The sequence below is a fragment of the Biomphalaria glabrata genome, chromosome 7 (assembly GCF_947242115.1).
Source record: "Biomphalaria glabrata chromosome 7, xgBioGlab47.1, whole genome shotgun sequence".
Lineage (NCBI taxonomy): Eukaryota > Metazoa > Mollusca > Gastropoda > Planorbidae > Biomphalaria > Biomphalaria glabrata.
The window spans coordinates 28,621,571-28,640,568 of record NC_074717.1 but is presented as its reverse complement, the minus strand read 5'-3'; the positions used below and the strand labels follow the sequence as shown (position 1 = coordinate 28,640,568).

The window sequence follows — 18,998 nt, the reverse complement described above, 5'->3', positions numbered from 1 at the left end:
TGAAGCTATATTGTATTGACCTTGTTAATGGAACACGTTGTAATGAAGCTACATTGTATTGACCTGGTGAAAGGAACACGCTGTAATGAAGCTATATTGTATTGACCTTGTTAATGGAACACGCTGTAATGAAGCTACATTGTATTGACCTGGTGAAAGGAACACGCTGTAATGAAGCTATATTGTATTGACCTTGTTAATGGAACACGCTGTAATGAAGCTATATTGTATTGACCTTGTTAATGGAACACGTTGTAATGAAGCTACATTGTATTGACCTGGTGAAAGGAACACGCTGTAATGAAGCTACATTGTATTGACCTGGTGAAAGGAACACGCTGTAATGAAGCTACATTGTATTGACCTGGTGAAAGGAACACGCTGTAATGAAGCTACATTGTATTGACCTTGTTAATGGAACACGCTGTAATGAAGCTATATTGTATTGACCTTGTTAATGGAACACGTTGTAATGAAGCTACATTGTATTGACCTGGTGAAAGGAACACGCTGTAATGAAGCTACATTGTATTGACCTGGTTGATGGAACACGCTGTAATGAAGCTACATTGTATTGACCTGGTGAAAGGAACACGCTGTAATGAAGCTACATTGTATTGACCTGGTGAAAGGAACACGCTGTAATGAAGCTATATTGTATTGACCTGGTGAAAGGAACACGTTGTAATGAAGCTATATTGTATTGACCTGGTGAAAGGAACACGCTGTAATGAAGCTATATTGTATTGACCTGGTGAAAGGAACACGTTGTAATGAAGCTACATTGTATTGACCTGGTGAAAGGAACACGCTGTAATGAAGCTATATTGTATTGACCTGGTGAAAGGAACACGCTGTAATGAAGCTATATTGTATTGACCTGGTGAAAGGAACACGCTGTAATGAAGCTACATTGTATTGACCTGGTGAAAGGAACACGTTGTAATGAAGCTATATTGTATTGACCTTGTTAATGGAACACGCTGTAATGAAGCTATATTGTATTGACCTGGTGAAAGGAACACGCTGTAATGAAGCTATATTGTATTGACCTTGTTAATGAAACACGCTGTAATGAAGCTACATTGTATTGACCTGGTGAAAGGAACACGTTGTAATGAAGCTATATTGTATTGACCTGGTGAAAGGAACACGTTGTAATGAAGCTATATTGTATTGACCTGGTGAAAGGAACACGCTGTAATGAAGCTATATTGTAGTGACCTGGTGAAAGGAACACGCTGTAAGAAGCGTGACTTAGTAGAGCAGTTCAAAGAAACAAATATATTTCTATCAGTTTCTGAAGCCACTTCATGACAAGAATGTGAAACTCTACCTGATAGAGAACAAAGAAAAGGAACAACAAGATAGAATAAAAATGTCTGAATAGACTCAGTCTGCTATTGTTTCATTCTCGTGTGGGGGATCTAATTTTATTTCAGTTCATTTTTTTTTGTCTCTCGCTAATGAGAGCCATTTGAATGGGTTGAAACATCAGGGTTTGATTGTACCATGCCGTTGAGTAAACAAATCACATGAATATTTTCACGCAAACTGACATTTTATATTTAACCTAGTCATGTTAATTTGTTTTGTTTTTAGTTTTCAATTCTCATTTCTCGCTCTGTTGACAGTTTAATCCAATCACGACTTCACATTAAATGGACAAACCAAAGAGATAAAGCTTTAAGTCCCTTTAACAGAGATTTGTTTTTGTCATGGTCTGTTTCTTGATCACGTGTTCTCTTATTTATAAAACAGCTATTGAGGCTCTTTTAAGGGGAATAAGCCTTTTTTTTTTGCGTTGGTATTTTTTTTTCATGCTAAAGGATACTTAATGCGCTCTGGAATAATCTCTTTTTGTGGACATTGGGAAATGTGTATCCGTGCGGCCTTCGAACTTGCACTCACTCACACATCCCAATTTAGGGCGGATTGTACACCTCCAGACTTGGACATTTGTATCTCCTTTTCTTTCCTGACAAAAAATAATTTTAAAAAAGTGAATTCTTCTTTCCATTGATCCACATTTCCAATGATTTCTTCCTTTCTTCAATTCTAACCATCCTATTTTTTTTCTTGTTCTTGCTCCACGAGATCTCCCAGTTGATCTGTTGATCATGACAGCTGTGAAGAATGCCCTCACCAGAGTTGAATGGAATTCTTGCCCTCAGTTACCTGTCGTTATGAAAGTGCTGGAAGTCATTTATCGCTTGGCTCAGAGATTCTCACTGATAATGGATCTCAAAAGTGTGTTACTGGGACACCATGATGTGTGGCAACAATTCAAAATGAAACCCTATGAAGAATGTGATGTTTGAGGAAATGTTTTTATTTTAAAAGTTACCAAGAAAAAAAAATATTTAAAAAAAATGAAACCCAAGTTTAGTATTTGTTGTGATGGAGGATGTGGTCGTCTCCAGGCAGAGTCACGTCTTCGAAGTCCTGACATATAGCGTTTTGAGATCCCTTGAGACTGACAGGTCTCTGTGTTGTGTTTCCGACAATTATAGCCGATTCTCTGGGACACCTCCAATCTTCTCCTCTCACTTAATAACTGGAGAGAACGATATGGGGGCTGAGAGAGAGAGAGAGTCAGAGTGAGAGAGAGAGAGAGAGAAGCGAGGGGAAAGAGAAAGTGGAGAGTTTAGAGTTTAGAGTCTCCTATGTCTAAAAACTATTTGCTCCAGGGAGGTCACTAAATCTTAAGCGTAACAGGTTGTCTTTGTTTTATTATTATTGGATGTTTAGGACCCCACAGAAGTTAGCCTTCTCCTCCCCCCTCACCCCTCATTACAACCCCCCGGTCTGCCCATTGTTAGGATACATATTTATAGTATTTTGAGTATTAATCTCGGGACCAGAAGAGTAAAATTAGACAGGATGTACGTCATGTTTAGAGACGCTGGAAGGAGTGACAATAGAGACAGAGTAGAAATGTCTGTAAATAAAAGTTCTAAAGGTTTACTAAAGCGTTATCCAGTTCTTTGAAGAGCGTCTGAAAAGCCGAACTGCTGTGAGGACTCCCATGTATGCTATAAGTCTTGATTGGAGTATAACACCCTGCCACAAGGAAATAACATTGTGTACATGAGGGAATAACCCAGTGAAGCCCTCGTCTGCCTCCGGGCAGGTTCTTCTAATGAAGTAGTGCCCATGTCATCGCTACAGTATCAAGTAGCTTGGATCTTAAGAAACTGTAGCAGTAAAAGAGGAAGATCCTAGCATGGAATCGAGATGCTATACAAGGATGTTACCTAACTTGTAGCAGTAATATTGATAGCATTGTAAATCATCAGCCATAATTGTATGTGTGTAAATGTTGATCTCTGTGTTTGGGTCTGAATTACCAAAGAATTAAAGGACGCTCTAGACAATATCCGACGTTGGTGACAGTCTATTGAGTCAATATACTTGGATTCTCAACAGTCTACTAGGACTCTGAAAATGTTCTTTAAAAACAAATTGTAGGGATCTAGTGTAAGTACATGTAGACTAGTAGTAGGTCAAAGATTGAAAAATAGAGTAGCCTCAAATGTGTCCAAATATTGAAGGACATGGAGACGTTGCTCTGATATTTCTTTGGGTGTTTGATGCACTTTTGATTTGTGCAAGGTGCAACATAAACTGTTTTCCCTGTAACAAATCTTTAAAATATTTTCAGTTCTATAGGGGGAAAAAGTAGACAGTCCGAGGTTTTATAATCAATGTATTAAATGGAAAGACGAAGGCATAGCTCTCGACATTAAAGTCTGATCAATGCAGTCCTGGATCATGGCTACATTCTTATATGCTTGGGAGTCTGGACGCTGACTGGAGAACTAGAGAGAAGGATCCTAACCATGGAATCGAGATAATATACAAGGATGCTAGGTATCACTTTCAAAGACCACACCACAAATAAAGAATCTCGATAGAGGATCACACTATCGATAGGGCTCCAAACATCTTTCTACCGGAAACAGTACCGAGAGAAAAAGATGCAAACAAAAAGCAATGGGAAGACAACTTAAATGAATGGACATGTCTAACATGTCTGTTAATGAACGAGATTTTAGTCAAAGCAAAAGACGAATGGAGAGAGACGGTCAACAGATTATCTGTGGTGCCCCAACCATCCAACAGATTTCAAGTTGATGAAGTCATGAATGTATGAATGAACAGTACGTATTAAAGTGTTAAGTGTGTGCGGCTTTTTGTGGCGGCATGTGTGGGGGGTATGTCGCCTCTGTGTGTGGCGGCGTGTGGGGGGTAAGTCGCCTCTGTGTGTGGTTGTATAACCGTCGCATTAAGTGTGTCCACTTGTGTGATGTATTTCAACTTTATTACACAGGTCTGTGTCGCTAAGTAACTGAGCAGCTTGAGGTGAGCTAGTCAACGTCAATGCTGTCCGAGTACAAAGACCTAATTTCCAAATGCTTAATCATCCAGAAATGACCAAGGAGCTCTCTTTCATTGGGTGCGTCATGTGGACATCTGATCATATTTCTCTATGTACTCCTTGAACTGTTTTTACTTGTTCCGTTCATACATTTCTACAACTTCTAGACCTGCCAACTTTAGGAAGGAGACAATTCTTACTTTTTTTCTTTTTTTGGTCGCTGGATTTCTGTGATAATATTTGCTTCATTCACATCAGAGGCATGTTCAGAGATGTTCTTCAAAGATCTGAACAGAAACATCTGACGACTGGAAATCTATCCGGTGTCAGTGTCTCCTGAAATACACGTCTGCTCGGAAATGCTTCCCCCCCCCCCTCCCGCATCTTCAAATATCTTGCTTTGATGCGAATTCGAAAAAAATAAATACTGACTTTTCTAATTATGAATGAAAAAACAGCAACGTTGGAGCACTTACACTATGCTCACATTTTGGTGCTGTGACAATGAAGTCAGTGTTTAGTTTCCACTACTTTCTTACGGCTACGTCATTCTTGTTTTTTTTAGCGGCCCCTAAAAGGGGAATAGCCGCTATTAGTTTTGTGTGGTCTCTCGGTCCGTCAGTCAGTCCAGTTTAGATCTCCTAAACTAGAAAATAAATTGAAAATCCAATATCATATTTTATACTAATTTAGACCATTGAAAGTTCTGATGCAACGGCTACTTTTATCTTTTCTGATAGCGAAAAATTTAATTTTTAAAATCAACTATGCAAGCCGTTCTTTCATAAAAATACACCTATTTTACAACTATTCACAATTAATACTAAGAAACACATGAGACTATTTAGTAAGGATGACAAACGAATGTCATACTTTTAGCACATTTATGCAAACGGTTTTTAGATTATTTTTTTTTTGATTTTTTTTTCAAAATAATATTAATAAATTAAGTAATTTCTGTCATACTAGCTACTAAATTTAAAAAAAAATGTTTCCTTTTTTCTAAAGAGAACATGTCTATTTAGTATGCATATAAGTGGGCTATAATTTAAAACAAGAATTAATAAGTGGTGTTATTTTTATGTTCTACACATAAAGTGCAGAGTGTCGTCCCACCATAAGATGACTTCACTCCAGGGAAATGTATTTGTTGAGGCTGAGACAGTGAAGGCTCGTGCCCGTACAGGTTCTTTCTTTTCCTTAGCCTTGAACGAATCTGTTGTACCAGAGAAAGGAAGGAAACATCTTTGAAGAACTTATTGACCTTGAGTCACTCCATGAAGAATCAGACAGTTAGACATATTTTAGAAAGTAAAGCTTGTCTAGAAACCCATCATTTAAATTTTAACTCTTTCTGTATTCTTGTCTGTACCGATGGAACACCGGTTTATATCTGATACAATTGCTAGAAGTATGATCCTGCTCGAAAGAATCTGTTTGGAAAAACTTGTTCTTTGCATTAGCAACACGTTCTTTGGCATGTTCTTTGCATTAGCAACACGTTCTTTGGCATGTTATTTACATTAGCAACACGTTCTTTGGCATGTTCTTTACATTAGCAACACGTTCTTTGGCATGTTCTTTACATTAGCAACAAGTTCTTTGGCATGTTCTTTGCATTAGCAACACGTTCTTTGGCATGTTCTTTACATTAGCAACACGTTCTTTCTCATGTTCTTTACATTAGCAACATGTTCTTTGGCATGTTCTTTACATAAGCAACACGTTCTTTGGCATGTTCTTTACATTAGCAACACGTTCTTTGGCATGTTCTTTACATTAGCAACACGTTCTTTGAATTAGCAACACGTTCTTTGGCATGTTCTTTGCATTAGCAACACATTCTTTGGTATGTTCTTTGCATTAGCAACACGTTCTTTGGCATGTTCTTTGCATTAGCAACACGTTCTTTGGTATGTTCTTTGCATTAGCAACACGTTCTTTGGCAAGTTCTTTGCATTAACAACACGTTCTTTGGCATGTTCTTTGCATTAGCAACACGTTATTTGCATTAGCAACACGTTCTTTGGCATGTTCTTTGCATTAGCAACACGTTATTTGCATTAGCAACACGTTCTTTGGCATGTTCTTTGCATTATCAGCATGTTCTTTGGCATGTTCTTTGCATTAGCAACACATTCTTTGGCATGTTCTTTGCATTAGCAACACTTTCTTTGACATGTTCTTTGCATAAGCAACACTTTCTTTTGGCACGTTCTTTGCATTAGCAACACGTTCTTTTGCATGTCCTTTGCATTAGCAACACGTTCTTTGGCATGTTCTTTGAATTAGCAACACGTTCTTTGCATTAGCAACACGTTCTTTTGCATGTTCTTTGCATTAGCAACACGTTCTTTGGCATGTTCTTTGAATTAGCAACACGTTCTTTGCATTAGCAACACGTTCTTTGGCATGTTCTTTGCATTAGCAACACTTTCTTTGGCATGTTCTTTGCATTAGCAACACTTTCTTTTGGCACGTTCTTTGCATTAGCAACACATTCTTTTGCATGTTCTTTGCATTAGCAACACGTTCTTTGGCATGTTCTTTGCATTAGCAACACGTTCTTTGAATTAGCAACACGTTCTTTGGCATGTTCTTTGCATTAGCAACACGTTCTTTGCATTAGCAACACGTTATTTGCATTAGCAACACGTTCTTTGGCATGTTCTTTACATTAGCAACACGTTATTTGCATTAGCAACACGTTCTTTGACATGTTCTTTGCATTATCAGCATGTTCTTTGGCATGTTCTTTGCATTAGCAACACATTCTTTGGCATGTTCTTTGCATTAGCAACACTTTCTTTGGCATGTTCTTTGCATTAGCAACACGTTCTTTGGCATGTTCTTTGCATTAGCAACACTTTCTTTGGCATGTTCTTTGCATTAGCAACACTTTCTTTTGGCACGTTCTTTGCATTAGCAACACGTTCTTTTGCATGTTCTTTGCATTAGCAACACGTTCTTTGGCATGTTCTTTGAATTAGCAACACGTTCTTTGCATTAGCAACACGTTCTTTTGCATGTTCTTTGCATTAGCAACACGTTCTTTGGCATGTTCTTTGAATTAGCAACACGTTCTTTGCATTAGCAACACGTTCTTTTGCATGTTCTTTGCATTAGCAACACCTTCTTTGGCATGTTCTTTGCATTAGCAACACGTTATTTGCATTAGCAACACGTTCTTTGGCATGTTCTTTGCATTAGCAGCATGTTCTTTGGCATGTTCTTTGCATTAGCAACACGTTCTTTGGTATATTCTTTGCATTAGCAACACGTTCTTTGGCATGTTCTTTGCATTAGCAACACGTTCTTTGGTATGTTCTTTGCATTAGCAACACGTTCTTTGGCATGTTCTTTGCATTAGCAACACGTTCTGTGAATTTGCAACACGTTCTTTGAATTTGCAACACGTTCTTTGGCATGTTCTTTGAATTAGCAACACGTTCTTTGGCATGTTCTTTGCATTAGCAACACGTTATTTGCATTAGCAACACTTTCTTTGGCATGTTCTTTGCATTAGCAACACGTTATTTGCATTAGCAACACGTTCTTTGGCATGTTCTTTGCATTATCAGCATGTTCTTTGGCATGTTCTTTGCATTAGCAACACATTCTTTGGCATGTTTTTTGCATTAGCAACACTTTCTTTGGCATGTTCTTTGCATTAGCAACACTTTCTTTTGGCACGTTCTTTGCATTAGCAACACGTTCTTTTGCATGTTCTTTGCATTAGCAACACGTTCTTTGGCATGTTCTTTGAATTAGCAACACGTTCTTTGCATTAGCAACACGTTCTTTTGCATGTTCTTTGCATTAGCAACACGTTCTTTGGCATGTTCTTTGCATTAGCAACACGTTATTTGCATTAGCAACACGTTCTTTAGCATGTTCTTTGCATTAGCAGCATGTTCTTTGGTATGTTCTTTGCATTAGCAACACATTCTTTGGCATGTTCTTTGCATTAGCAACACTTTCTTTGGCATGTTCTTTGCATTAGCAACACTTTCTTTTGGCACGTTCTTTGCATTAGCAACACGTTCTTTTGCATGTTCTTTGCATTAGCAACACGTTCTTTGGCATGTTCTTTGAATTAGCATCACGTTCTTTGCATTAGCAGCATGTTCTTCGGCATGTTCTTTGCATTAGCAACACATTCTTTGGCATGTTCTTTGCATTAGCAACACTTTCTTTGGCATGTTCTTTGCATTAGCAAAACTTTCTTTTGGCACGTTCTTTGCATTAGCAACACGTTCTTTTGCATGTTCTTTGCATTAGCAACACGTTCTTTGGCATGTTCTTTGAATTAGCAACACGTTCTTTGCATTAGCAACACGTTCTTTTGCATGTTCTTTGCATTAGCAACACGTTCTTTGGCATGTTCTTTGAATTAGCAACACGTTCTTTGAATTAGCAACACGTTCTTTGGCATGTTCTTTGCATTAGCAACACGTTCTTTGGCATGTTCTTTGCATTAGCGACACGTTCTTTGGCATGTTCTTTGCATTAGCAACACGTTCTTTGGCATGTTCTTTGCATTAGCAACACGTTCTTTGGCATGTTCTTTACATTAGCAACACGTTCTTTGGCATGTTCTTTGCATTAGCAACACGTTCTTTGGCATGTTCTTTGCATTAGCAACACGTTCTTTGGCATGTTCTTTACATTAGCAACATGTTCTTTGAATTAGCAACACGTTCTTTGAATTAGCAACACGTTCTTTGGCATGTTCTTTGAATTTGCAACACGTTCTTTGGCATGTTCTTTGCATTAACAATACGTTCTTTGGCATGTTCTTTGCATTAGCAACACGTTATTTGCATTAGCAGCATGTTCTTTTGCATGTTCTTTGCATTAGCAACACGTTCTTTGGCATGTTCTTTGCATTAGCAACACTTTCTTTGGCATGTTCTTTGCATTAGCAACATGTTCTCTGGCATGTTCTTTGCATTAGCAACACTTTCTTTGGCACGTTCTTTGCATTAGCAACACGTTCTTTGGTATGTTCTTTGCATTAGCGACACGTTCTTTGGCATGTTATTTGCATTAGCAACACGTTTTTGCATTAGCAACACCTTCTTTGGCATGTTCTTTGTATTAGCAACACGTTATTTGGCATGTTCTTTGCATTAGCAACACGTTCTTTGGCATGTTCTTTGCATTAGCGACACGTTCTTTGGCATGTTCTTTGCATTAGCAACACGTTATTTGCATTAGCAACACGTTCTTTGGCATGTTCTTTGCATTAGCAGCATGTTCTTTGGCATGTTCTTTGCATTAGCAACACGTTCTTTGGCATGTTCTTTGCATTAGCAACACTTTCTTTGGCATGTTCTTTGTATTAGCAACACTTTCTTTGGCATGTTCTTTGCATTAGCAACACGTTCTTTGGCACGTTCTTTGCATTAGCAACACGTTCTTTGGCATGTTCTTTGCATTAGCGACACGTTCTTTGGCATGTTATTTGCATTAGCAACACGTTCTTTGCATTAGCAACACGTTCTTTGGCATGTTTTTTGCATTAGCAACACGTTCTTTGGCATGTTCTTTGCATTAGCAACACTTTCTTTGGCATGTTCTTTGCATTAGCAACACGTTCTTTGGCATGTTCTTTGCATTAGCAACACTTTCTTTGGCACGTTCTTTGCATTAGCAACACGTTCAATTAGTTGTATAAAGTGTCAATAACATCAGAGCCATAGGATTAAACAGACAAATCAGAGACTATTGTGAACTGCTGGATATGAAACAGTGGTCTCATCCTTCATTGTGAGGTGCGCTGGTTGTAGAGGACAAGTTCTCAGGGGATTTCGGAAACATGATGTTCTAGATAGCTTATGGAATGTAATACTGCCAAATATGTCCAAATTATTCTATTTTAATGGGCTGAAAGGAGGTGAAAGTTTGAGAGGTGTAAACAAAACAGGCACATGGAAACAAAAGATGGGGCCACCCGTGATGTTAGAGTTAGCCACATCTCTTACTTTCTAATCGTTTGCCGCTTTTTTTGTTTGTATTGACTTTCTTGGTTAATTCTCTCTATTTGACGAGTTGTGAGTATTTGATTTGTTTTCTGTTTTTTTCTCCCACTTGAACACACTTTGATTGAGTATTGATCTGTACTGGACTGCGTGGGTGGCAAGCTTCTTACGCAACACACACTTTCACATACACACCCCACACACAACTTGAGTCTGTTTGTCTCTCACACAGACACACCTACACATCAACTCGAGCTTGTTTGTCTCTCTCACACACACACACCTACACATTAACTCGAGCTTGTTTGTCTCTCACACACACACACACCTACACATCAACTCGAGCTTGTTTGTCTCTCTCACACACCCACACGTCAACTCGAGCTTGTTTGTCCCTCTCACACACACACACACACCTACACATCAACTCGAGTTTGTTTGTCTCACACACACACACACACACACACACACCTACACATCAACTCGAGTTTGTTTGTCTCACACACACACACACCTACACATCAACTCGAGTTTGTTTGTCTCTCATACACCCGCACATTAACTCGAGCTTGTTTGTCTCTCTCACACACCCACACATTAACTAGAGCTTGTTTGTCTCTCTCACATACACCCACACATTAACTCGAGATTGTTTGACTCTCTCACATACACCCACACATCAACTCCAGCTTGTTTGTCTCTCTCACACACCCACGCATTAACCCCAGCTTGTTTGTCTCTCTCACATACACCCACACATCAACTCCAGCTTGTTTGACTCTCTCACATACACCCACACATCAACTCCAGCTTGTTTGTCTCTCTCACACACCCACACATTAACTCCAGCTTGTTTGTCTCTCTCACATACACCCACACATCAACTCCAGCTTGTTTGTCTCTCTCACATACACCCATACATTAACTCGAGCTTGTTTGTCTCTCTCACACACCCACACATCAACTCCAGCTTGTTTGTCTCTCTCACACACCCACACATTTACTCGAGCTTGTTTGTCTCTATCACACACCCACACATTAACTCGAGCTTGTTTGTCTCTCTCACACACCCACACATCAACTCGCGCTTGTTTGCCTCTCACAGTTGTTGTTAATTTCCTTAGATTATTATTAATCAACATGATTGATATTATTTGTGTCGCAGAGATTTGAAATTATGTTAAAAAATTATCACATCGCCATCCTTTTTTGTTGTTGTTTTCGTTTGAAGGAATGAAGGCCTGATTATCTAAGTTTTGATGTGACACACCGATGACAGAGAGTGTCTTGGGGTATTTCTGTTTGACTTCATGGGCCATTATTTTAGACAGTATATGTTCTCTTTCATGGCATGCCTCTTTAACTTACTAGTGACAACGTTCTGACGTCAGCTGCAAGTCTTGGAAGAAATAGAGCTGGGTCAAGTAATGAGCTCGCACTTTGAACTCTATCATTGTCCTCTAATGAGATAGGATGTCTTGTTGGTGTTACAAAGTCAGTTAGTGTTTTTCGTATGTTACATATATAGTAAGCCAAAATAAATGGATTTCACGTCGATAGAAGCCAGGCTGTTAACCTTCATTGAACAAGTGTACAAATAAGCTCTATTAGCGACAGTCCGCCGAGTTTACTGGATAAGCCTTAACCTCGACATTTTGTTCCTTATAATAGCTTGAATTTTACCTACGTTCTTGTTCCTATTGTTAGGGTCAAGCTATTTTGAAACAAAATGTCTTACGCAAGGGATCTATATGTTGTCATCTCCTTCAGAAATGATTGATTTCTATTTTAAACATGAGGTTTTTCAGTCAGAAAATGTGCGCTACTCAATGTTACACTCTTCTGCATTCTCATGGTTTCTGCACGAGGGGAAAAAAGCAAGCCAATTTAATTTAAATTTAAATTTAATGTAATGACGCCCCCCCCCCTGTTCGTGTAACCTGCACTGCACAACGATTATGTCGGTTGGTACTCCTCCTAACCACCAAACTTGGTTCCGTTTTCAAGTGGCCGCGACAAGAGTTTATACAGGAGTCGTAGCCCTTGTTGGCCGAAGTCGCTTTAGTCATCAAAGTCTCCAGTAAATCCGATCGAATTAAGAATGGACTAAACATACCAACTGCAAAAGTTATTGCAGGTTTAACCTAGAACCTATCGGTAAAAAGCCAACTGTGTTTCTTTACACATGCCCCCCCCCGGTAGAGATGTTGAACTGCAAAGACGTTCTCGTCCAGGATTGTACAAAGTGATGGAATTAAGACTTGGAGCCGCATTGCTTGATGTACAAACATCAAGCATTGCCACTCGACAACCAAAGAAAATGTACATCACTACACAAGAGTTTTCTTGTGCTGCTCTATTAATAAATGCAAGCATCAAACACACGGATTGAAAACATACACAATCAACAACTTTAACAAAATCATGATGAAAATATCTTTTGTTTCCTGTCTGCTCATTGCTGCTTCTCTAACTTGATATAAAAACATCTTTGTTTCCTGTCTGCTCATTGTTGCTTCTCTAACTTGATATAAAAACATCTTTGTTTCCTGTCTGCTCATTGCTGCTTCTCTAACTTGATATAAAAACATCTTTGTTTCCTGTCTGCTCATTGCTGCTTCTCTAACTTGATATAAAAACATCTTTGTTTCCTGTCTGCTCATTGCTGCTTCTCTAACTTGATATAAAAACATCTTTGTTTCCTGTCTGCTCATTGCTGCTTCTCTAACTTGATATAAAAACATCTTTGTTTCCTGTCTGTTCATTGCTGCTTCTCTAACTTGATATAAAAACATCTTTGTTTCCTGTCTGCTCATTGCTGCTTCTCTAACTTGATATAAAAACATCTTTGTTTCCTGTCTGCTCATTGCTGCTTCTCTAACTTGATATAAAAACATCTTTGTTTCCTGTCTGTTCATTGCTGCTTCTCTAACTTGATATAAAAACATCTTTTGTTTCCTGTCTGCTCATTGCTGCTTCTCTAACTTGACATAAAAACATCTTCTTTTAGTTAGTTTTTAGTTTTAGTTTTTTTCCTTTCTCTACATGCCATTATCTCCTCTGTAAGACTAAACAAACTTATCTAGACTTTGAGGTGACTATTGTGAACATGTCGACCACACATTCTGACCCCCCAAAAAAAAACTCATTTTAATATGTGAACAACTTACACGCACACACACACACACAATTTTCTTTCCAAACTCTCCGCGCTAATTACTCATGTAAAAATGGATGACACCAAAAAAAAAAAAAGTTTCTTGGGAACCCGAAGTCACCCTCTAGGCATCGAGTCTTCACTCGTACTTGTCTGTTTTCTGTAGGATCATTATGTTCACAAGAGTTAATTACACATAGGTAGGTGGGTGGTGTGTGTAATGGGATGATGGGGCGGGGGAGAGACATCCCATTGCTAGAAGCTCCTTGTGTTAGACCGCTCTACAACAATCTGTTTAGAAAACTCATTTTTCTGTTAGCTTCTTTGTTTGCCTGCTTCACATTTCCCAAGTTGCGTGCTAGAACTGCTGGAGAATGTTGATTAAATATTGATTATTGATTTTTTATTTGTATCTTTTGAACATGAACTCTTGACTAATTGTACAAGAAGAAATGTCATGGATTTGTTTTAGCATCTATGTCAATGTCTCGTTTTGAAAGTTATTGACTTTCTCTTTCCACTTCTTTCCCTTCTTCCTTGACTTTCTTTTTCTACTCTCTGTTTCTCTCCTTCTTTCTCTTTTCTTCTCTCTTTCTTTTTTTCTCTTCGTTTTTATTTCTTATTGTCCAGCCACCACCACCACCCCCAGCCTACAGCTATACATTCTTCTATATACCTTTGGTCATGTATTTTAGTTGAAACTAGAACATTAGTCCTACAGCCTACTGGGTTTCTGTGTGCTTCCTTCGGGGTAGAGTGATTAACATAGAGACACAAATGACAGCTTTCTCATTTCTTCATCTTCGCTTCCATGAACCTAAGTCTGTGTTCAATGTTTAGTTAAATAGTGTCAACTATTTGGTAAGACATTAGTACCATCTCTTCACTATCTTTATCTTATATTTAGACTCTTATCTTATTTTATATTTTCTGTTTCATTTTTTGTTGTTTTTTTTCATTCTTTCTGTGTACAACTGCATAGCGGTGTAGCCTGACCTCAAGTGGTAGAACATATTTCAGATTTCGGTTTCTTTATGTTTAGTCCAACCTACAAGCAGTCTCCTTACTCTCCCCTCCCTTTGTCATCTTGATAAAAGCGTGCTGTCACAGTGGATGATGATTGTGTCACTACTGTAGCGTTATGAGACACTGGTACCAGCAGCAGCGATGTATCCATATTCCTCATGTAGCGGTCTTGACATAGTCCCATTTATTCATCACGCAATGATCTTATTTGGGCTCTCTTGACCAATCAGTCATTGTCTTGAAACACAAGCCTTTCAGCAAGATAGTTTTTGATCACCTCATTACCCAGTACATGTAGGGATAGTTTCATATGTAGTTGTTCCAGTTGTTTATACATCTTTCTTACTAGAAGGAGATATATGATTGTTGAGGGGTAAAGCGCATAGAACGATGAGTGTCAATGAAGACTTCGGTTATGAATATAGGGCGCCGTTAATTACCTTATCCCTAATTAAATTATGGTACAATGTCTTTTCTGGACATGAGGGGGTGGGGTATATATGGGAGAAAGTTTTCTATGCCCAAACACAACTCATCTCGAGTCGGGATTCTTTTTTAAACACAACTCATCTCGAGTCGGGATTCTTTTTCAAACACAACTCATCTCGAGTCGGGATTCTTGCTAGGTCTCCAAACGGATGATCCCACTTAGCCGCACATCTGAGGATACGTTGATGATTCAGGTCAACAGTTCTCACTACGGGTTTATTTCTTCTAGTCAAAATTCATGGTGTCCGTTAATACTCTCACTCAAGTTTGCGCTATGATTTTTTTTTATTTTCTAAATTGAAATTTATTTTTTGTTTTTTTATTAAAACAACACATCTGCATCACGTGTGTGTGTGTGTTAGTATCACTAGATCAATTGTTAGTAGTTCAAATGTCAGACACCTGGATAGTGTATACTGTACATATCACGTGACTGTTCTCTTCTCAACAGCGTGACGTCAGCCAATTAAAAGAGCAACTGGAGGAGGCTAAACGGGCTGAGGAAAAAAGCCGCGAAGCTCTGAAACAAGCGGAGACAACTATGGCCCGTCAAGAAGCAGACGAGATGTCCGAACGAGTCCACCAGGTAGTTGTTTACTTGACTAGTAGAAAAGTTTCACCAACGTTTTTGTAGGAAAAAAAAGTTTCAAATAAAAAATGTTGTGGCACTTTGAAGTCAATAGATACAACGAACTTTGTAAATAGTCCCTTGAAATATAGTTCCTGACTTCAGACAGAGACATTCAGTTGTAGTATTGTCCCACTGGTCCTCTTATTTCATGAAACTCAAAAATGTTTTTGGTTCGCTCCTGTATAATAAAGAAAATGTGTTTGCTTAAAGTGCGTAGGTCTTGATCAGTGGTTCCCAAACTTTGTCCCTAACGGAACACTTCGCACTTTCTGAGTATTTAGCGGAACACTTTGCTTACTTTTTAGATTGATGTTTATTTTTTAAATAAAACAAAATTAAGCCGTATTATCGATTAAGCATTTTTTTAAATTGTAAATCTTTTAGAAATATATGTAGACATCTTAGATACGATTTAAACATTAGGTATTGAAAATCTGAATTCTAACCTATAGCTATAATTTGACTTCGTTGGACCATTGTAAGAATATCCTGCTTCGAACAAATAGATTGTATGAAACTGAAGTAAAACACACACACACAAATAAATTACTTGCATTAAAATATTGTGGTGCTCTTTAGAAAAACTAAACCAGAAATCAACTAATGTTTGACCTTTTATTATATCTTTGTTTCAAATTAGATTCAGAATCTACATCAGTTCAAAGTTCATAGTGATGTAACATCATTTATTTGGTTATCAAGAATAATTAATATTTTTTGTCTGCAATGATTGGTTCACGTGGTGGCCTATTTCAGTAGTTCTTGAAGACACCTACTCAGGCCTCTCGAACACTAGGGTTCCGCGGAACACAGTTTGGGAAACACTGGTCTAGATTGTACGATAACACACGAAGTTGATGTCTGAATTCATTTGGAGCTTTGGAAGACCGTTGCTCTGACTTACTGTATTGGCACACCAGAGCAGTGTACGGTGCAGACTAGAGAAATGGAATTTTAGGTTGTTGTTTTTTTTTCCAATGCCCTAAAAAGGGGGGGGGGGCAATCATTTGTACCCTCACCGTTATTTACATCCACTTACATAGAGCAATGTTTAAGTTTCTAGAATCTCTTGGGATTGTGAACTTTAAAGATTGCGTCAGATTTGAGTTATCTAAGAAACGAGAGAATCGTTACCTTAAAACAGCACGCGCGGTACTTAATGGCGAGTCTAGAGAGTGATTCCACAAGAGTCTCTGATTGTCTCTTGTTTACTTTATCCCCACCAAAAACACTGAAACAGAAAAGCCAGCTACAAGAAGCACAACACAGAGCGTCGGCCATGTCTCGAGAAGTTCAAGTGTTGAGACATTCGCTGGAGGCTACAAAACTTCAGTTGCAACAGTTGCAGGAGACACTGGCTGCCAGAGAAAATGCCCACAGGTAGATAGTAGCCTCAGTGTGTTCTGTCATAGTTAAGCTTTTTGTTTTCTTTTTGTAGAGATTCATTGATTTTTTGAAAGAATAAGGAAATATAACTTGAAAGAAAATAAAGTTATTGTAATGAATGTTATTGAAAGTTATATATTTTGAATTCATGTGTGTAAAAATATGCTTGATACAGACTAAGTAGTGTCCTAGACAGATTAGTACTAAATAAATAATAAAATAGAATAGCCACAAACAATATAAACTCATCTAGTTTAGTTTCATTTCTTTGTTTCACTCCAAACTACTTCGTTTCGTTTCTTTCTTAACTACCAGAGTCTGATAGACAATTTTAAATTCAAATTAGAGTTTTTATAGTGATGTAAGTCTTAAGTTTGAATTTGAAATAACTTGGGCGCGTTTTACTCTTGCAAGGTGAATAACAACAATCAATACAGGTACATTGTATTATATAGTGGACAACTGTATAAACATTACTTTGTTTGAAGCTACTTGTAAGTATATAAGTTTGAGCTGTGGGGAGGGGGGATTGAATGTGCATACTTTTCAATTGGAACTTTGTATGTAGTCTTGTATACTTGTACCCCCCTTCCCCCTTGTCGACCCACTCTATTCTGCCATCTCATTTCTCTAGGGAAGAATTGAGAACTCGCTACAAGCTCAACAGTCCTGACTTACAACAAATCATACAAGAAAAAGTCAAAAATGCTGAAAGATCTTTCCAGGCTGAACAGACGAAACAGCAAGAGAGGTCAGTGGGTCCACAACTGAAACTTTGTCATTTTAACATTCATTTTACCTCCTTTAAGAAACCTCATTTCAACTTGTGTGGACATTCCATATTTGAGAATCCCTGCATCGATTTGTTTTTATTGGTGTTAAAATGCGTAAATAAACATTGAGTTTAGTCTTGGCAGAAATCCTCCTTATCTCAACAGATAAACTTAAGACTTGAGCACACTGTGGATTATAGGTGTCTACACTGGCTCTAGTGTTTATAGGTCTCTGGAGAAACCATCAGAGTACACGTCGTGCTCCAATGTAAAAACACAAACAAACCTCGTTTAGATATGTACAACTGTTGTTACATAACCAGGTTCCTAGTGAAGAGTCTTCCTCTGCTCTCAGACGCTACTTAATTTTTGGAAGTGAACCGCGTCAAGGTTATTTTAGTTCTGCCTGGTGTATGTGTGAGAGCTACAGGTGGGAAAAGTAGATAGCTGGTGTTTTCATGTTCACAGCCTACCCCCCCCCCTTTTCTCCTGTTGACTCTCAACAAAGTCATGTATAAAAAATATGTGATGCTTTCATGCTTGGACAGACTTTTCGATGATGGAAGTCTTCTCAACATTCAAAAAACTTAATAAAACATTTGGACGAACTTTTAGTTCTAATTTTTATTTGTTATTATAATTTCGAAAAACGATTGAATGCTGTCCATCTTTAAAAAACGAATTTGTGACAATGAGTCAAGTGGAGTTCTTAGGGTCACCTGTTTGTCAAGGTCATTTCACTTGCACCATTCCTCCGCTATTTACTTTACCTGCTTCTGTCTGGTGTAGATATAATTATAATAATAATCTTTATTATCCATAAGGAAATTTGTGTTACCATTTGTGCATTACACCAAACAAAACATAACTATAGAAAACCAAAATATACATTCACACCAGGCTTACTCATAATTTACATGTGAAAAGTTTATATCAGATAGTTTCATTTTATTAAATGATATGATTGTCCGGGAGGGGGGGGGGGAGCAAATGAGTTTTTGTGTCTGTTTGTCTTTGCTATCGGTGTCTTGTATCTCTTTTGTGAAGGTAAAATCACAAAATCCTGACCCAAAGAGTGATTTTTTTTTTATTTCTAGAATCTTTTTAGCTTACTTATGAATGTTTTTATCAAACAGCTGCCCAAATGGGTTTTGTTTTTTTGCTAATGACT

At 38.1% G+C, this 18,998-nt stretch overlaps 1 protein-coding gene across 4 annotated transcripts in view; it reads left to right on the top strand.

Moving 5' to 3' along the window:
- The window catches only part of LOC106063352 (leucine-rich repeat and coiled-coil domain-containing protein 1-like), a 265,048-nt gene that overhangs the window by 179,349 nt on the left and 66,701 nt on the right, over positions 1–18,998 (top strand). For all 4 annotated transcript variants that reach the window (XM_056035607.1, XM_056035603.1, XM_056035605.1 and 1 more), the window contains exons 12-14: positions 15,489–15,623; positions 16,909–17,048; positions 17,689–17,805. In XM_056035607.1, the coding sequence (XP_055891582.1) occupies positions 15,489–15,623; positions 16,909–17,048; positions 17,689–17,805 (392 nt within the window). The remainder of the gene's footprint in view (positions 1–15,488; positions 15,624–16,908; positions 17,049–17,688; positions 17,806–18,998) is intronic.